We start from the raw sequence: 21,875 nt of genomic DNA on the forward strand, positions 1-21,875 counted from the left end.
TTTTCTATGCATTTCCTTTCTCTTGAAAATAATTATTTTTTGCAGGTCTTTCATCTTCAATGCAGCAAATATTTTGTAAAATACATCCCCATATTATTGAGTCAAGGTCTGCATTCTCTCTTTGAAATGGAGTGATCATCTAAATCTTATCTTAAGTGTTTACATACCTACTATATGTTCAGCAGCGCCAAAAGTGCGCGAAAAGAAAAACTGTTTTTAGAAGGGATAACAATAGAAATAAATATAAAAAAATGTATGCATTGTTTATTAGTACTTAAACTTTGCAAAAAAATTATTTTTATTTTTGTTTACAAAAATTAGTATATAAAAAATCACTTGACCGAAAGTACAATGAAAAAAGTTGCTCCACGGTATGCGTCATTTATCCTTGAAATTGTGATGGATCTGTAAAAAGAAATAAAATTCTTGTAAAATAAAGTTGTGGTTATAGTCGGTTGAATTTTGAAAAATTTTGCAATTTAATTGCATATAAAAAAAGGTATATGTTTTACGCCATAAATGTCACACTTTAATAAAAAATGTATACAATTTTTTAATAAAAATATCAAAAATCCTTCAAAAATCGACAGGCTATAAAGAAAACATGTCGAATATTAAAAAAAAAACCGCATCAAAAAATATTAAAAACTGCATGAATTATCATGCAGACCCCTCCGAGTGTGACCGCCAACTGCCTCAAACGAAGGACAGCTACCTGTGCGCATCAAACTCTCAGTTACATTTTCCACCATAACTTTGTATCGATGGGGAATTTTTGCAATAGAAGAAACCCGCCTAAAACTATAAAGAATAATAATCTGTAAAAAAATCGATTTTTAGAAAATTCTGGACATATGTAACTCCTTATGTATTTCGGAGGCATTTGCGGCAATATTTCCTTTGGAAAAATGTACGAGCTCTATCATCCAATATTAAGATACAATTTTGCATAGCTTAGGCGAACAAAATAGGCTTACTTTTACACTTTTATTTACATTGTTCTTGAATGATACTGATGACCTTAGGTTATATAAGTACCCGCCCGATCAATTGGTTTGCACTTAAAACGAAATGGAGCAGGTGCAGGTAAACTGCGGCTGCGGTATTACATACAATTGATCGACAACGATTTAAACGAGTTGGGTTAGAGACCGACCGCCACTTCTACCTATCTATACCTACAATACCAGAATAACGTGTTTCTGGGTAGTCTAAACTCCACTTATCCTAGAAAACATCGTGCTGTAGGCTTTAGAATCCTAAGTTATGTATGTTAACCGTTGTGTCGGAGTACATTTTGTTGAATAACTTTTTCCCTATGAGAGATAGGCCAACCTCCTCATGGATCCCCATGATTTGACTTATTTTGTATCGAAATATGTATTAGGCATATTTTGAAAAATTGTTTGACTTAAAAACTTTTGCATTTGAAAAAAAAGTAAATATAATATATAAGCCACGCCGGTGCCCCTATACAGAAAACACGAGTTTCATGTATTAAGCCGTGAAAATATCTTTATTTATACAAATAAAAAGTAAATAAGTATTATTAGTATTTAATTATAGATTACATTTTTTTTAATTTTTTTGTTTTGAATAAATATACTGTCTACATTAATAATTATTACATTTTGTAATGTGATTGTTACGACACAAAAAATATCGACATTGCACTATTTGCATAGACAGTAATACGTGAGAAATTAATAAAAGTAATGCTGCAAACAGTGACCGACGTATAGTAGTCTCTTACCGGAGTCCCTAGAGAGCATAAAATATAGCAAAACTCATCCCGTAGAGATGTTACATATGTTATTTACACAGTACATCAGTTTGTGTGCGTATGTGTTTGGTTGTATCTACACAATGTTGCCATTGATATTATTCCACATTGTTTTTAAATTGTTTTAACAAAAATTAAAATTTTTCCAAGTTTATTTTGTAAACGATTTCGAAATGTACTGTTTGGCAACACTGTGTAGTGAGAGGGCAATCAACTGACACGGTTCGACGGGATTTTTCAAAAACCCTGCGATCAAATCTACGATACTACGATACGGAAGGGAAGTAATTTCTCATTTACATGGGGCTCTCATTAGTTTGATCGAAACAGCTGATAGGGGACTGCGTTTACGTCGGTAACTGTTTGCAGCATAAAGAATAAAAGTAATAAATAGAGAAATATATATAAATATTTAAATCTTAAAGATTAATCTTTAGCCTTATTCAAAATGACTGATGGCAATGTAAAAATTTATTGACCTTTACTGAGTGCTCATCACAAACGGGCTTCTTGCACTCGGGACAATACTTCCTTGTCTTTCTTCGCTTACGAATAGGCTGCTCGTTGCAAATGTAGCATGACCCAACTACAACTTTTCTGCCAGTGACGTCACGACGTTGGTTGTCAGCAGGTACTACCACCGCTACTGGTTTTTCGAAGTAACTTTCGACTGCAAGTCTCGTTGCGTGGTTTCGCATAACCTGCTGGTTGGAAGCTCGCTCTTCTTTGAAAGCTGGCGCAAATAGATTCAGCGTCGATTGCTTTTGTTGAAAAGCATATTATTATTTTCATAATAAACGTCGTAAGCAGCAACAAGAGCAATATCCAACATATTGTAGAAGAAAGCTAGCGGCCATCTGCAAGTTCGCCTTTGCGTAGAGAACCTCATGCACATTTGATCTATAATATCAACGCCGGCTTTGGTTTTGTTGTAAAACAAAGTCATTGCTGGTGTTTGATGTGCTAAATCAGAGATCATAGCATTGTAATGCATCGTACTAAGAAGGATCACGGCTTTGTTTTTCTTTGGTACGTATGAACACATGGTAACTTGTTCCTCAAAGCCAAAAAGAGTTGATAAAAGTTCTCCAGAATTCGACGGTTTCATTTCTGAAGGAATGTACCTACGTTTTTTTTTTCAAAGTACTAACGATAGTAAGGTTTCAAGAAAGAAGACTTTTAGCCAGAGGTAACGTTGTAAAAAATCTGTCCATGATAATGTTTCGGCCAGATCCTTTGTAAGCCACGACAAGTTCTTTCACAACTCGCTCTCCTTGATTCACCTCTCTCTCTTTCAGCAGATAAGCATTACTTGCTTCGCACACCGAAAATACTTTGAGACCGTACCTAGCAGGCTGTGGTGGCATGCACTGGGTAAGCTTCGTTCTTCCTCGATAAGGAAAAAGCTGTTCATCAATAGTCAAGTATTCCGTTGGTCTATACACCGTTGCTAGGTTTCCATTCATCACGTTCCATACATCAGTGATTGGTGCAGATTTGTCTGTGGCTGCTCGTATACGGCGTGCAATATGATCATTGTCGTCGTTTCTTCTTCTTCTTCTTGCTGTTGTTCCTCGTTGACATTTGCACTTTCTTCATTATCTGACGCTTCAGTATCACGAGAATTATGCGTTATATTGCCGCTTGGAAACCACTGGTTGTCTTCACTGTCCGAAGGATCCGAACTATCGTCATCGTCCTCGCCTAGCAGCTGTTTCAATTACGCAGCTTCTTTTTCAGCTTCACTCAATCTAAATAAAAACTAAATGAATTATAAATATTTTTGATATCCTATTTACATATATTCTTTATATTACCTCAAAAAATCCAATCCCGATAACTCTTCCATGGTTTTGCACTTATTACAATTTTATTTGTTACTTACTTACTTAGGTGGCCATAACAACCCGTTACCGAGTTACGGCCGACCTCACTAGCTCTCTCTAGGCGCCTCTGCTCCGCGCGCGCCTTCTCCAATTCTGTACACCACCTGGTCTTTCCACCGCAGCAATGGTCTTCCTCTGCGTCGGCTCCCTTGGACTTCGCCCTCGAACACCTTCTTTGGTGGAGCTTCTTCATCCATACGCAGGACATGCTCTAGCCAGCGCAGGCGATGGATGGCGATGCGTTGAACTACGTCAATGTCGGCGTAGAGCTCATACAGCTCGTGGTTCATTCTTGAACGGTATAGGCGATCATACAATTTATTCAATATACATATATTACAATTAAATATCGAATTACAAAAATATTTCATATTAAACCTAGCGAAATATGGTACAAATCACACCAATGCTACTATTTACCAACGCCTTTTTACAGAAGTAACAACTCCTCTACTTCCCGAGTGGAGTGTAATTTTCAATAATGGATCAAAAACTGATACTAACATCTCCTTTGCAGTTGTCAACTCGAAAGGATGAACAATCACGCCCGGCCTCCTCCCTAGCTATGCCTCCGTTTATACAGCCGAAGCTGCAGCGATCCTTCATGGTATTACCTTCGCTGAAAACTCGTTACCGAAAGCAGTAATTTGCTCGGATAGCAAATCAGTCATTTACTCAATAATGAACACAATGAACAAGACGCACATCATCTCCTGTATCCGGAGCAAATTATTAAAAAATAGTGACCGCATAAAACTTATGTGGTTCCAGGCCATCCAAGCATAAGAGGGAACAATCTAGCGGACGAACGGGCTAAACTCGCTGGGTAAGAACCACCCAAATGGTCAATTGGGGATCCCTTTCCCATCATTATATAGTAAATAATCCTAACAGTATAAAACCGAACTACTCATTTAATTGCCATTGCAACGATATCAAATCATTTATCCGCCTTCGTGGAGGGCACATAATCGCCACACATGCATACCTTTTTAGTGGTTCCAGCCCTCCATGCTTCCAACACTGTCATTCATCATCTTTAACGGTCTGCCACTAACTCGACGACTGCCCACATTTTGAATAAATCAGGAAAAGTATCTTCCAAAACCAAAGACCTTCTACACTGTTAAGAACTACTTCCTCAGAAAATATGTAATACAAATAAAAATGATTTGAAGTTTGCTCCTCTAACATGGTTACTATATTTTTTCCGTAGTCTTAATTAATTAAGTTTTCTAGTCTCCTTTTATATGTAAGACCTTTAAGCTAGCCGAAGGTCCTGGCAGCCAGTACTCCTTTTTTACGTGTAAGAATAATTGTGGTATTATTTCACGTCTGTAATTAAATAAATAAATAAAGTTACACAATCCATAAAATATTAACACATGCGTGCTCACGTACGCTAAAGTATCAAAACTAACTTAGTAATGACTGTGCACTGCTACGTCTTGCTTCTTCGACGATGAAAACGGAACTAAACTGTTTTTCCAAATGTTTAACCATATTGGTTTCAAAAGTGTTCTCGAACATGCCTCAGGTGTAACGGATTAGGAGGACCGAACTTTTCGCTTACCTTTCAAGCTCAATCAACCTGGCCTTCACAAAAACGAGAAATTAAGGGTGCAGCTGCCTGCTTTTTGTACCTGATATAGGAGTACGAAAGCTGCTATTATATACAGCAGCTGATGTATTCAGTTAGAAATATGTTCTGAAAACATAAATAAATAAATATTTATCGAATGTATACAACTATTTCGGGATATAGAGGACTTATTCCCAAAAAAAAGTCGTCGGGGTACACGGGTGGCAGAATATGTAGATATTTGTTTGGGTGGCAAAACAAGGGATAAGTAAATTGTGAACCATGAGACAATTATAACACATTATTCCTTCACCTATTTTGAATCCAACTACCCACCTATATACAATATATACCTATCCTCCAATTATAGTTTAGTACTCACATTGCATTTGGTTTCACTGGAAAATACATAAATGCAATCGAACTGCTGGCATAGCCCCCCCAATGCAACAAACATATCTACAAGGTGGCGTAAAATTAGTCACCCTATCGAAAGATTTATAATTTTTGAAAGATTTAAAATTTTGAAATTTGGCACTTTTAAACTGGGCAACAAGACTTTGATTCTCAAAGTAATTTTTTATTTAGTAAAACTGTAAAAAAAGGATGATTAAGTTTGCGCCACTTTGCATATGTTAGTATTTTGAAACACGCCCAAAATATCTTATGTCTGTATGTAGGCAGCTAATAAAGCAATAATACACTAATTGTATATTTGATGCTTTTCAACTCAGACACATAAAAAAATCATATACAATTCTGGACGCGTCAATTTTAAAATTTAATTTGCATTTACGATACGATATGAATTTGAATCCCTAAAGTGCTGTGTTTAAATCAATGCGCTGTGCTCGCCAATTGCGATTACATTACGAATGTGAGAATATTCACACTTACATATAGAATGAACAAATAAATTTAAGGCGATTGGCAAAACTCACAGCTCCATTCTGTTGCTCCACCTTGTCCATGTATAATATGTGTGTATGTATAAAAGGTACAGCGTGTTTTTTTTAGGGGTTAGGTTTTCAAGTTGGCACTACTTTTTTCGTAGATGGTCTTTTTGACAGCTGTCACTTGATTTATGCTCAGTTTGGTTTGCCATTTCATAATGAATAGACTTACACCTGAACAACATTTGCAAATCGTGCAAATTTATTACGAAAATAATGGTTCGATTCGCGCAACGCATCGCGCGCTGCGTCCAATATTCGGTCGACATAATAGTCCATCAGAGTCACTAATTCGATTAACCATGGATTGGTTTCGCACCACGTTTGCTCTAGTGGATAATACGCATCCTCAGAGTACAGTGCGCACCGAAGACGCTACTGCTGCTGTGGAGCAGAGTATCGAAGAAGACCCGAATGAGTCCATCCGCCATCGCGCGCAGCAATTGGAGATGTGCCCATCCACTTTATGGAAGATTTTGCGGAAGGATCTTGGTTTGCGGGCTTACAAAATCCAACTCGTGCAAGAATTGAAGCCGAACGACCATCAAGCGCGTCGCACGTTCGGTGAATGGACCCAAAACGAGATGGCCACCGATCCCGATTTTCACAAGAAAATTTTGCTCAGCGATGAAGCTCACTTTTGGTTGAATGGGTATGTCAATAAGCAAAATTGTCGCATTTGGAGTGAACATAATCCACAAGCCATTGCTGAGACGCCGTTACATCCTCAAAAAGTCACTGTTTGGTGTGCTCTATGGGCAGAGAGAATCATTGGTCCATATTTCTTTAAAAATGAAGCCGGCCATAATGTTACAGTCAATGGAGAGCGCTATAGAACCATGATTAATGACTTTTTCGTGCCTGAATTGGACGATGTTGATGTGGACGACCTTTGGTTCCAACAAGACGGCGCTACACGCCATACAGCCAACGCAACAATCGATTTATTGAAGGAAACTTTTGGTGAGCGCATTATCTTGCGCCGTGGACCTGTGGCATGGCCTCCAAGATCGTGCGATATAACACCGCTGGACTATTTCTTGTGGGGCTATGTGAAGTCGCTTGTCTACGCAGATAAGCCCGAGACGATTGACGTCTTGGAAGAGAATATTCGGCGCGTTATTGCTGACATACGGACCCAATTGCTGCAAAAAGTGGTCGAAAATTGGGCCTCTCGGCTGGAATTTATTCGAGCCAGGCGCGGCGGCCACTTGCCCGAAATCATTTTTAAAACATAATGGCAAACCCTTATCTTTATAATAAAGCTAAATTCTTGGCCATAACATTAAATTATATACGTTTTATTTCATCTTGAAAACCTAGCCTCTAAAAAAAACACCTTTATTAAATGTACCAAATGAGTTGATTACATAATAAAATTGTAGGTTAATTTGTATAAATAGGTACATGCCTATTGTAAAATACTCGTATAGGGAAGCAAAGCCTTTAATAAAAACATAATAAATAAGCGTACAAAACGTTTGCTGCATCACAAGCGGTTCAAAAAAACACAAAAAAACAACTCAATTTGAAATATTCGTAAAGCAGCTCAAGCAAATCCTGATGGAGGTTTTCATTGATGAATTGTTACCAGCGAAAAAGTATTTCCGAATACTTTTGTGAGGCACATTATATATAATTGGCATTTACCCGCTTTTTGGGTGTTTGGCCGAGATCCTTCTCCTTTTTGTGGCGTGCGTCTTGATGTTGTTCCACAAATGGAGGGACCTACAGTTTTACGCTTACGATTTATGATGACCTTCTTCATGGCAGAAATACACTCGAAGGTTTGATATTATCTGCCGAAAGGCGAGCGCTATTAGAAAAAAATATTTTTCTATAAATTGGTGTTCCTTGCTCGAGGCTTTGAACACATGCACTTCTGAAGGATGGTCGCGCACAAACCCATTCGGCTACGGCGCCCATATAGTTTTGAAAATAATTTACGGAATGGTTGGCATGTACATTGTTTTCTATGATTTAAAGCTACAAACACTTTGTCGGAAACCGTAAATTCACAATTTTATTAAGCATCCATTTTTAGCTGTCACTACTTGTTAAAAAATGTATCGATTATTTTTATTAACTGGCATAACAATAACCTAAAGCACAAACAAAACACAATCGGACCCTTAAACTTATTATACTAAAAATTCAATGATACCACTAAATTACTCCGTATAAGTGTGCTAATCAAAGTTATTGACTTAACCCTTTGACTGCCGTTATCGCTTCTCTCCCGAATGATATCTTAAAAATAAATTGTCATGAAATTTCTTATAGGGCTACGAATAGTCTCCTATTCTTTTTCAAAGTATACTGCGGCCCTTTAACTTCAACTGGAGTGTGTCTTAGTTCCAGTGACTTTAAACTGCGTTTAAATTTTTAAAATTTTCCTTGTTGACTAAAAAGATTATGACCGAGACTGAAAGGCTCATAATAATAAATATAAATAAATAAATAAAACAGGTTTGTGATGGATTTGGTGCTTTTCAGCAACTCTATACATTTTGTGCCATTACTTTACGAATTGTATAAAAAGTATAGGCTTAAAGCTCGCTCTAACAAAATTTAACAATTTAATTTAGGCTGAAAGTGAAAATGTTTCAAAATAATCCGAACTCTTCCTATGCAGTGGGCATAACCGATATTCTCCCGTGATCTAGGATTTCTACCCATTTAATTTCTGTCTTTTGCTAGACAATAGTTGAGCACTTTCCGGCTCAGTGGGAACCTAGGGGTTAACTGCATTACATTAATTGAAAAATTTACTGGCCGTAAGCAGTCGCGTACATACTCACATTCAACACATCGATTCCACTCGAGTCTATAAATATCACAAACGTTTAATGCATTTTCTAGTTTGACCAAAGCAATAGCGAGAGTTAGAAGAAATCGAATTAACAAAATTAAGCAAACAAATATGCAGAGATTCAGTAACATCACAACTATACTAAATTTGATTGGATTATCAGTAATCGGCCAAGAGTTTATCCAGACGCTGACAGATATTGTGATTGCTACATCCTTGGAACGCCGGGTGGACACTGTACTCTACACGAGCTACGAAAATGAAACTACCCTCGACTCAGCTAACGTTCTGCAGTCCTCGATTATACTAAGCGCGCTTGCTAGGGAACTGCCGCAACCATTGCTGCACTTTGACTCCGCATCTCCCGTCGAATGTTATAAGAAAATGTTCAATGCCGAGTTGCTGACCATCGCTAAACTAAATCAGCATTCTGAATTTGATGATCATCTGTTGGTCTCGCTGTGGCAGCGTCTTTGGCGCAACACACAAAGTCGTCTCATCCTTCTGTTCGACGATTCCGCTAGCGAAGCGTATGTGACCAGAATCTTCAGAATGTGTGTGAAACATCATGCAACGAATGTGATTGCCTTGCAACCACTTATGACTGTAGTGGAGCGAAACTATTGGGCTCTGCGTTTATTCCCTGCAGAGAAGGTTACCAAAGAGACCTTTCCGGTGTATTATGAAAAAATATTTATTGATCATCTACAAAACATGTACGGCCATCCTCTGAGCATTATCGACTTTACTGTGTATCCGCAAATTTATTACTATGAAAGCAAGGACGGCGCCCAAACACTCAGTGGTTTCTTGGGTCGATCTTTAACTGAGTATGCAAGTCATTGCAATGCCACAAAGGAGTATCCGCTCACTTCAATAAATAAGAATCTTACAAGCTTTGCTGACTTTGTTCACTTCCTCCAGAGTGAGATTGTCAATATAGGCTCAATAGTACCAATCGAAGCTGTCGAGCTTAACATTAGTTTATCGATTGTGTTTGAACTTACGGATTGGTGTCTAATGGTGCCAGTTGAACAGCCATTGCCGAAATCTACTTTCTATTATATCATAGTGAAAAAATCGGCTGTAATTTTGTTCTGTGGTACTGCAATATTTATATCTTGCTTTTGGGCTTTCACATATCGTTGGCGAAGTTCCCAACAAAAGCAATTGTCAATCATCGATTATTTCTTTAATGTGCTTCAGGGCTTAATGGGCGCTTCATTTTGGATAAGCGAAAGCAACTCAGCCGTGCAGAGTGTCATTCACTTGACCATTTCGTCGGCAGGCATCATCATTGGAATTGCTTATGGCGCTTACTTGCAGAGTTTCATTGTAGATGTACCTCTTGCCGCACCAATGAAAACCATGGACGATTTACTAACTCGTGGAATTACGGTAACTGCTAGCAGCGTTGAGATTTCTTTTCTTCAGAAATCATTCGAATTCACTAAATACTTTGAAAAGTTTACTTTTATCGATGATTTTAATGAATTCCAATCGATGCGGGATTCACTGAATCCACGTTATGCATTTACGGTCACCGACATGTGGGCCATCTACGACGAGCGACAAAAGTATTTCTCCCGACCACTGTTCCGTCTGTCAGATATTTGTCTTGGTAAAAGTCATCCGATGATTTTGACCTTGCAAGAGAACTCTCTGCACCAGGAACGCTTAAATATTTTTATATTACGATTACATGAAGTTGGATTGATAGGTCATTGGTGGCGTCAAACTTTTTGGGAATTTTTAGCGATGGATTTTATTTACTTAGAAGATGAGAATAAGCAGCCTGGTTTCGAGCCAATGGAATTGGAGGACTTGCGTATTGTGCTGATAGCAATGAGTGCATTGATTACTTTAAGCATATTTTGTTTTGTGTTAGAAGTATTTTGGGAAAGAATTCATAAATTTCTCATCCCAATATCGAACTTTTATTTATATCTAAAGCGAAAATAAAAGAGTATTTAATGGTAGCCATGCGATGAAAACTCGTTCTATAAATCTTGGTAATAAAACATCTATTGGCAAAATTAAGAATTCATTGTTTTTTTTAGCTTCCTTAATAATGAAACTCGTTTATCCATCAAAACCTAGGAAAGTCGTCGTGGATACTTAAGGGCATTATTACTTAGGAAATTTTGGATTGGATTTGGATTGGACGTGGCTGGCGAAATGAGACACCATCCACGAGCAAACAGTCTCCAAGAACATTCCCATGGTAGTTGGTTCTAGGATCCGTAACCACTCGGGCTTGTCTAGTGCACTGAACCTCATCCCCCACCTATCGCCACTGGAGTGACTCTTTGCAGCAAGGCTGTTTCTAATACTTACTCTAAGAGCTGGCTTAGGCCCAATAACTTGAAGTTTATTTCTGCTGCGTTTGCCAAAAATAGCTCCACCCGAACTCGACTTAAGTTGGATGTAATCAGTGTAATTGGCGGTGCCATTTTAATACCTGCTTAGGTTTTAAGACCCACTTGTTGCTCTCACCATCAGGCGAGGCTAGCCACCGCGTCTCCTACTTCGCATAATACGCCAGTGCCTTCTTCAAGCACCACAACCGGAACATCTACGTCTCTTCGGAGCCCACCAGAGCAACACCACTCCACTCTTCTTGATCTTTCCCAGATGCTCTAGCCTGTGTACCACTAGCGATGGGACAAGTGACTACGTCGCCTCCTGTTGCAGAGTAATAGCATAACTTGGCAATCTATGCTACCTCTTGCATTAGACCATTTACTATTATGGATTGTTGATTGAAGAACCCTCCGACTTTACTTCCGCGTATCACTGCACCTATATTAATTTTAATAAAGATGATTGGATCGTCTTCGCGGACACCTTCGCCGCTCTTCTTATAGAATGCAAGACAGTGTTTATAAAACAAAACACAAAAAAAACATATATATGAGACAATAAAGTTAGAGGAACGCGCATTCCGAAAGATGATCATTGCTACTGGGGCTCGCTTCATTCCTGTTGGAAAAGTCCGATACAAACGTCCCAATTTCCCAGCGGAAGCAGCCGTTTTAGGATAGAGGATCTTAATTTGGAGATTCGTTAACTGGTATACCAACATAAGCATTCTAAATGGGTGGAAAACCTGAAGACCTGCAATTTCGCCTTGAGTTTGGGAAACTTTGGTTCCCCGCAAGGTCTTGGCCGAATTCGGCGAAGTAGAATGACAGAGTGGCAGTACTTTTGGGGTTGATTTTCGTCGGACCCGAAGCGATGTGTGAGCTATTCTAGCCAGCAAATCGACAAGAGTGGTCCCACTATTGAAATCTTGGAAACTCTACAACTAAAGGGAGACAACTGAGGCCCTCCTACTCCCGCTCTTTACATAACACTTGACCCCAGCTACACATAAATATTATTTCCGTTAAGTGACCAGAACCACTTATTAGTTCTACCTTTTTCCAACTGGACTTTATCCAGCAAAGTGAATGGTTCTGGCGAATAAGGACAAAATGAAGTACCTCCTGTCATAAAAAAATAGTTTGAGCACTTTCATATCGACACCTACGCCACTGTTGGCAGTTATCATTTCGAGATTTTTAGAGGCTTCGATTATTTAGAACCAGCATTAACACCGACAACAATGCCAGCCTTGAAATCCAACGGAGAATTGCTCTTGCCAACAAGAGCTACTTTGGACTATGTAGATAATTAAGTAGAAAAGTCCTCTCTCGACGAACAAAACTAACACTATGCAGGGTTCTCATCAAGCCCGTCCTATCGTATGGCGCAGAAGCTTGGATGATGTCAATATCCGATAGGCGTCCCTTAGAGTGTTTGAAAGAAAGATTCTGCGGAAGATGCTTGGACCTCTGCACGTTGGTAACGGCGAGTATCTTAGGCGATGGAACAAAGAGCTGTATGAGTTTTATGACTACATAGACATAGTGCAGCGAATAAAGATCCAGCGATGCGGTACCAGCTGCTGATAGCAGAGATAGAGAATGACCTCCTCTATGGTGGTAGGATCAGGTGGAGAAGGACTTGGCTTCACTTGGTGTTTCCAACTGGCGCCGGTTAGCACACGAAAGAAACGACTGCCGCGCTTTGTTAAACTCGGCCAAAATCGCGTAAGCGGTTATCGCGCCTATCAAAAAGAAGAATTAGACCAGTACCGTTATGATAGTTACCGCTATCAACACTCGCCATTGCCAAAACTGTCTCTGCGAGAGGACTGCCCTTGTTAGCTTTCGATACAGTTAGCGGTACTCAATGACTGCGGTACTCAATGACTTTCAACAGTCCACCCTCCCGCTGGAAATATAATACATCTACATCAAAAACCCAACAAGAGGAATATAAGCAGGGAGTGCCAGGGGTGGTGGTGTCTCATTTTTACTTTTCAACTTTTCGAAATTCCGAAGCTTCCTCAATAAGTAAAGGAAGTTTCGCTGATTTTTTATTCTGACGATTACTCGATAATGACATCTGGCAATGGCATAGAAAGCTTGTGTTTCAAAGTAAACGACTAGTGTTTTTCGCTTCTTCACTACGAAGAATCAGTTTTCCCCGTAACTAAATACACGACGACCCTATATATCATCTGGACGAAGGAGGTCAAACTAAAGCTATGGGTCAAAGACGACGATACACCAATATAAGCCAACTACTGGAGGTCATCTCTGATAATCTGCGCTCCTTCTCGGGGCATATAACCGCAATTGCCGCTATGGTAGACCTTGGGGCAAAGACAAAAATATGTTGCTGACGATATATAGAGCTATTGGCTGGCCGATTGGGAATTATGCAGTACCGTAGTAGAGTAAGGTTTAAACAGCGTTCGGGGCATCCACGGGCTACTTTCTGTTGTCTCCCCTATAACATCTTCACAGAAAGGCTAATATGCTCACGGTTAAGGAGTATATTACGCATAAAGAACATATTAAGATGCTATTCAAGCAATTCCTGCGGGGCTTCTACTCCAGCAATCACCCCTCCCTGTATTTCCTGGGTTCTGAATCCACTCTTAGGCGCGATAAGAGGTATCTTTTTAACAACAGTGACAAAATCCAGGACCGAACAAAACTACCAAATCAGACAGAATAAAGACAGGAATTTAGCAATATTCATGGGGAGTATTTTAGCACCTTCCGAAACTCCTGACCCCTTTCCTAAACTCTCGAATGTCGTCATAGCTTTTCAACCCCCCCCTTTCGCAGGCGAATAGTTTCAGCTGTCTCGTGAGACCAGCTTTATCTTGGCATAATTACGCTCCAGATATTGTGGCAGCTTAAACTCCTACCTATTCAGATTTAACCCCGACATTAGTATCCCCGCATGACACTAAACATATGTACCTGCACATGTCTCTTTTTAAACCCACCCACCAAAATAAGTCAATTTTACTAAAAACAATTCTCGAGCAACGAAATCATAATCCCATCAGTGAATATTAATATTGACATTAATGAAATGAAGTTTACCTAAAGTGCTTTGAAAATTCAAGAGATTTCAATACTAATTCGATTTATGGAAAATTTAATTTATGCTTAGTCAGCCAAACTAATCCATTGCGACTTATATACATATGAATCGGCTTGATACGCTTAAATTAAAATGGAATACAAAATACACTGCGCTACAAAAAAAAAAAAACGAAATACACCTGACAAATTACACACTGCTGGTTGTTTATATGGTCGAATAATGCATAAAAATATTTTTGTTATATTTTTTGTACCCTCCAATTTTTATTTATTTATAAAAAAACCGTTTTTTCAGACTTTGCGCGGTAATCTACGGATATCTCAGTCATTTTTTCACCGATTTTCAATATATTATTGTGTATGTTTTGGAAAGGATATTGTCAGACCTTTCAAATGATGTACAACAAGTAATTATTCAAACTAGTTAGTTGTGATTTTTATTTGATTAAACCTGGAGAAAGTGCTTTTTTTATCATTTTTTTAACTTTAACAATTTTTTATTGTATAATTTTACAAGAAAATTAAAGATGTTTGTTAATATTCTTTGAGTGCATTTATTAACGAAGAAATTAATGTATTACTTTCAATAATCGGATAAAAATTGCGTAAACTACGCTAGTTTTTCGTTAATAGAAAATATAGGCCATCATGTGTATTGCAGTGTGCACAATGTATACAGTGTGTAATTTATCAGGTGTATTTTCAGTGTTGCACGGTGATATTAATGATACACCAAATAGAAGCGTTTAACAAAATTGTGGACTTAACCCTTTGACTGTCGTTGATGCTTATCTTGTGAGTAATATTTTAAAGTAAATTGTCCTACTTCGACTACTATGACGTCTATTATCACAAACTTTCCGGGTTATTCAGTTGCACTCTGGCAGTGTCGTCTAGCCTGCTATCCGACGAATATATTCCACTTCTGTCTAGCTCGACGATGGTTTGTGGTTAAGCGCCCGCCATTACGTTAGTCCCTTCAATACTGAGACGCTAATGCAGGCACCAGCCATGCCCTATAGATATATTTCGGCAGTACGTGACGGGTGAGTCCGATTCTTCGCCAACCATCAAGCTGTCTCCGCCGTCCGGTGTTGTTGTTGTTGTTGGAGTAATTGAATATTTCCACTGAAATAATCCTAATTAAATAAAAATCCTAATAAAATCCAGCACCGTTTTACTACCACAGTTTCGTGAGATGACGTTTTTGTGTTTTTTTTTTGTTTGTTTCCAAGTCAGATCCATTTCGTGTGGGCCAAGTATAACAGCAAATCCTTTATCTCGATGTCTGGGATCTCCTTATTTTGCTGTAGCAACGACCTACCGAAGGAGTGGAGTCGTGTCCATCTTCTTTCGGCAAAATCATAATAGTAGAAGCAATGTATACTTTTATTGTGTTCAGTGGGGTGAATACTGCCATCGCCTCTGCTAAGTCTAGTGTCGAGCCTTTCCGCTCATCCTCTATCTCATTACCCCGTATATTCCTATGACAGGGAACTCATATCAAAGTAATTTCAAGCCAATGACTGAGCAATTCCAGCTCCTCTCTACACTGTAAGACTAGTTTGGATGAAGTGGAGTTGGAGTCTAAGGCCTTTATATTTAGCTGCTTCACGTCGGAGAAGATAGCTCCTCTTGCACCAACTTCCTTGTAGAGTTTTAGTGATGCGCATGCTACTTTGATCGCTAAAAGTTCTGCTTGGAACACTCTGGCATAGTCAGGAAGACGAATTGACTGAGATAGGCTGAGTGGCTCCCAATGGAAGCCAGCTCCCACAGTTCATCTTAGAACCGTCGGTATAGATTTCGATATCGATTCTCCAATCACCTTTCCTTTGCTCCATTCGGCTCTCGGTGGAAAACGTACCGTAAAGTCTTTCTTGAAGTTAAGGTCGGGGACTGTGTAGTCCGATCTGCGTTTGAGCAGCGTGGGTCCCTGTAGAAGGGTTTTACAGTGACCGTACGACCTTGTTGTCCAGCTTCCTATGCCTCTTAATCTCACCGCGCTGCAAGTAGCGATTGTTTTAATGTGTAAATCTAATGGTAGCAGATGAGTTAGTACATTTAGCGTTTTATATTAGTAGGACTGGTTCTAAGTGCTCTTGTAGTTAAGATGGACGCTGTTCTTTGGATTTTGTTCAGCTTATTTTTTTTGTATATCTTTTCTCTTATAGTCCACCAAACTAGTGCCGCATATGTTAATATTGGCCTTACAATGGCTGTGTAGGACCAATTGGATAGGTTTGGTTGCGGACCCCCTTTTTGACCTAACATTCTCTTACACATGTAAAGTGCTATCTTCGCTTACAGGGTAAACTGTACTCTATGTTGGACTTCCAGCTGAGTTTGGGGTCTAGGATAACACCTAGGTATTTACCTGTTGAGTTAGCGTTAGATTAACGCCGTTTAGTTTTGGCGGATTAAAGTTTACTACCTTGGTTTGCTTAGTGAATAGCATCAGTTCAGTTTTTCTCGGGTTTACACTTAAACCACAGTCCGGTGCCCAATTGCTGAGTAATACCAGAGCTCCTTCCATAAACCTGAAACCATAAGCACTATGTCGTCCACGAACGCCACTACTCTAATAGTTGACAACTAGTAACCACAGCAGAGGGTAAAAGACTCCCCCCTGAGGGGTTCCCCTGTTGACAGAGCGTTTTACCGTGCTGCTGCCTACCTCACCGATGATTATTCTAGTTTTAAGCATGTTCCCTATCCATTCGTTAAGACCTATGTCTGTGCTTAATATATTAAGAACCTTTATTATGGATCTTGTGCTAACATCGTCGAGACAAGCGACTAGTGAGAATTGTTTGGGCGGCTGCTTTGTATGGTTCAAATTCTTCATCACCCATAGAATTCTGCCTTGGGCTGGGTTGATTGTAAGATAGATGATAGGTTAGATGTTTGAACACTGTTACTACTGTTCTCAATATCGTCTGTGTTACCTGGGAAATGAGTATTTATAAGATAGTTGAGTATGTCGGCCCAGGATTTTGTCCATTCTCCGTTATCTTTCTTCAAGAAGGAAGGGCAGGAGTGTTCTTTGGATAAAAGCTTACCTAGTCTGACCGTGTCTTCGGTTGATTCGGTGGAACTACAAAAATCTCTCCAAGCCTCTGTCCCTGACTCTTTGATTGAAAACGAAACTTTGTGTTCACTTGACGTTATAGTTTTATTTATAAGTTGAAGTTTAGAGAGAGTTACTCTAAGGTTTCTCAACCTTGAGGTTGATATCGAAGAGAATCCAACTACGGTCCGAAAAGGATTTCTTGTCGGATACCTTCCAATTTGTGACTATTTGGGAATTAATGTTTGTGGGTAGGGTAACGTCTAAGACCTCTTCCCAGCCTGGAAAATTTGCCGAGCTCGGAAAGCTGAAGGTTGGGGTGATCCCTACTGTACATATGTCGAGGTTGCTATTTAATAGAAATTCAAACAGTGACACACCTTTTCCATTCGTCTCTAAACTGCTCCAGAGCTCGTTTCTGGCGTTCGGGCCGCAGCCTATCAACAGTTTATCTGTGTTGTTTAGTGTTGATGAGAATCGAGCCACTTCGTCTGGCGGCACCGGTTTATCATGTGACATATACACCGATGCCAGGTATATTGTCGATTTCCGCAGCTCCATCTTTACGTTTTTAAGTCTTTTTTGGGGATTATGCATGATCGGCACTTACCATCTGCTTTATTGTAGCATATGTTTAAGTTGTTGTTGTCCTGGAACCCTTTAACATCAGGGTTGATATATAAATCCGATGTCGATGTTCCCTTCCCTGAGGAAAACATCCAAGCTCTCTGTAGCCCATTTCGAGTGCTTCAGATTCACCTGTATTACTTTAGGCATCGGGTTTGTTGTCGTCTTCAGCTAGGTAGAGCGTTTCTAGCTTTTATAGCTGTATATTGCTGTCGAACTCATCTAGTTCATCCTCATTTTCATTGCTGTTTGCTTTGAAAATTTCCAGTTTGGCCTTTCTTAGACCAAACCGCATTTTGTTTACAGATTTTTTGAGTATTGGCAGGCACTCATCGTTTACCTTCAGAACGGGTTTTCTGCCTTCATGATTGCCCAATCGTCCATCGGCACCGCAGGGTTGTGTGACTTTAGGTATTTCAGCACATCTGCGCCGCTTAAGTCCATCACCGGTAGCGAAATGCGAGCGCGAGGAGGGCGAGGTATGTCCTTGGCCGGAATAAGCTTGACCTTTAAGCCTTCCAGTGAGTTGCTGATCAGACAACGCACTTTTCTAGGACAACCCTTGACCAGTCGTCGTCGCACTTGATTACCCTAAAGCCCCGAAGTACTCCTGCAGAATCGAAGGAAGGGAGAGAGCTCCGCCCAGTGCTCCAACTACATGCTTGTCTAGCACGAGCTTGTACACTTTGGCCTCCACTTGCCCTCATTTGTGCAGGACTACTTTGCCGCTATTTGCTGTTGGTATTTTACCTTGTCAGACGCCCCAGCGAGTTCATCCTTAGCAATGTTGCTTAGAATGAACCTGGCCTTCGTATAGCGAGGGCACCCTCTGACTTGGGTTTTCTTGTGGCCTGACTCTCTCTCTGAGTGCCGTCTGCCGCCTTTTGCGAAGTTGTTGGTTGCTGTTGCCTGCTTGCTTGGAGAGGTGTGCTACGGCTGGCACTTCCCTGACTCAGCCGTATGTTGGATGGAAGCCAGCAGTGTCAGTATTGTGTCGCAGCGCTGTACGAATTTATTATTTTTATCTTGTGTATTCGTGCGACAAACTCCACAACCTAAAAGTATTAAGGAGAAGTAATGTGGTCCATGTGTAGAAGTCAACGCAAGTGGAGAAAGTTACTGATCGCCATTCAGTTCGGAGTGACCAGGACGATTTTTCTGCATATGGTTCAAGCAGCTCACAACTTCCGGGATTAGCCCACGTATCCTGTGGGTAGCTTCCGAACACCCGTTCGGGAGTGAGCTATTGTAAGAAGGCCAAGGATAGCTAATTATGCGCTGGGCTTGGGACCCGCCACTTAAAAGGCGAGACAGAGACTTTGTCGCCAAGTACTGTCGTTCAAAGCGCGATTTTTCAATATCTCGCCTATTTGCGCCCACGCCCCGACGGAAGAGAAGGACGATGCGACCAAAGATACCTTCTATGAGCGCTTGGAACGTTCCTATGAACGCTGCCCCCGCCACGACATAAAAATCGTGCTTGGCGACTTCAACGCCAGGGTGGACAAGGAGGGAATTTTTGGTCCCACAGTCGGAAAATTCAGACTGCACAACGAAACATCCGGTAACGGACAGAGGCTGATCGACTTCGCCGGGGCCCGAAATATGGTAGTCTTCAGCACCAGATTCTAGTATTAGAAAATACACCAAGCTACCTGGCTGTCCCCTGATCGAAAAACGTGAAACCAGATCGACCATGTTGTGATAGATGGAAGACACGCTGCTAGTGTATTAGATGCACGTACGATCCGAGGACCAAACATCGACTCCGATCATTACCTTGATGCAGCCAAACTGCGCACATGCCTCTGTGTATCTGAAAACGTACATCTACCTACGCAAAGAATGTTCGACATCGAAAAGCCACAATCACAACAGACACCCAGAAGATTCGCCACTCGACTCTCACTCCTGCTCTCAGAGAGCACTGCCCAACAAACCGGCATGCACGAGCAATGGAGCAACATTTCTCGTTCCCTACGTACCGCCGCCGAAGAAGAAATCGGATTCCGGCGAGCCCGAAAAAACAGGTACGTCGAGGAATGTCATGCTGCCGCAGAAAGAAAGGATGCCGCCTATAGAACCACGCTGCGATCGGGCGTAACGCGAGCCATGTAGGATCACTACAGAGAGCTGAAAAAGGAAGAGAGACGTATTATCCGAGAGAAGAAACGAAAGGCCGAAATAGGTGAGTGCGAGGAGCTTGAGATGCTGGCCAACAGGAACAACGCCCGAAAATTCTACCAGAAAGTTCGGCGGCTTACAGAAGGTTTTAAGACCGGAGTGGTGAAGCCGTTGTAAAGGATTAAAAAGAAAAGTGTGAGTGGAACTTCGGCTGCCACGTTACTTGAAAGATTGAGCCGAATAATGCTCCACCATTTCACATGCATTCACACACTTGAGATAGCAACGAAGCCACATGAGCGAAAATTGTGTTCCTTTGATTTCGTATATCACTAGCACGATCTTATCGCCAACCGAAATTTGAACGATCATTTCACATGCATTCACACACTCGTCCAATCAGTTAGACGGCAACGAAGTGAAATTGGTTGAGGTTTTTCGTATATCACCAACACAATATCAGTTTTTTTGTGAACACAAGTGACGCTGGCCTACCCTCTGATTTTGTCAAACTCACTGAGAGCGTAACAACGGTCTGCTGAATAGCTTACCTCTAAAAATCTTTTCACCATGAGCCATTGTCCCGCCACTGGGCACATACGAGCCAATATTCGCCATACACAATTACTCTCTATTTGCCTTACAACAACAGATTACCGAGCTGCAAACACATTTGACGGGAGTTATAGAGTGACGTCAGGCAATGCCCGCTCCGCTGCATCACACCTCATCGCAACAGCAGCTAAGATGATTCCTCGGTAAAGTGTGATGATGTTAACACCTAGGCATGTTCGTGATTTATTCGAGTTTTCTGGATACTCAAGCTCTGAAAACAATCAAAGTCGAAGAGAATGCCTCAGAGGCGATACACGAGATGCCGCCAAGGCGGTATTAATTCAGCCAAGTGAGTAATGTCAGCGGCGTGATGGAACAGCTTTGATTTCGTCTCGGACGACTAGAAAAACTGGTACTTAGTCAAATAAAGCAGGTACGAGATACGCCAAATGTGACAGAGGGGAAAAATTGTGAAAAGTTTCCAATTTGCTACCTTCACTTACAATCTTACAATACTGTTACAATCAAAAGGGGGGGAAAAAGCATACCTTCAACGAACACTACTTTCATAGTTGACCGATGTGTCAAACTATATTCAGATATCATGGAGCTCGAGGATCAAGATACGAAACATCACGAGGTATTGTGTGCCGCAACTGATGAGCAAGCCAAATGCTTATAATGGCGAGATGAAAATAGTGCCTTTTAATGTCAACATCTCAAAGATGCTTCCACTTTCGGGAAGTCGAATAAAGCTAAGAGTTAAGACTCGCTGAAGTCGAACTACTCGCGAATGTCGGCGCCGCAACACATGTCCGATGGACAGATGTCTGCGATCCCTAAATTATTGCATGGCGCCAAAGCGACGAATTCTAAAAGAGACTACTAAGAAAGCTCGCAATCGGTTTCAGGCAGGGCTGCTTTGGAAGGCCAACGGAATCGTGCTGATTGGTGTAGAACGGAAGGTGAAAAGGAATCTAGAGTTTTTTGCTTCATAAAATAACATCATCCGGACGAACGTTGTTAACAGAAC

At 40.5% G+C, this 21,875-nt stretch overlaps 1 protein-coding gene across 1 annotated transcript; it reads left to right on the forward strand.

Annotated features, from left to right (window-relative positions):
- Nucleotides 1–9,127: 9,127 nt before the first annotated feature.
- On the forward strand, nt 9,128–10,978 carry LOC129253258 (uncharacterized). The gene has a single exon (XM_054891561.1). It carries the CDS (start codon nt 9,128–9,130, stop codon nt 10,976–10,978), a length of 1,851 nt encoding a protein of 616 aa, XP_054747536.1.
- The last annotated feature ends 10,897 nt before the right edge of the window (nt 10,979–21,875 follow it).

This window comes from Anastrepha obliqua, chromosome 1 (genome assembly GCF_027943255.1).
Source record: "Anastrepha obliqua isolate idAnaObli1 chromosome 1, idAnaObli1_1.0, whole genome shotgun sequence".
Taxonomy (NCBI): Eukaryota; Metazoa; Arthropoda; class Insecta; order Diptera; family Tephritidae; genus Anastrepha; species Anastrepha obliqua.

Coding starts and splice junctions, on each gene's coding strand:
- LOC129253258 (XM_054891561.1), top strand. CDS start 9,128: ATGCAGAGATTCAGTAACATCACAACTATACTAAATTTGATTGGATTA.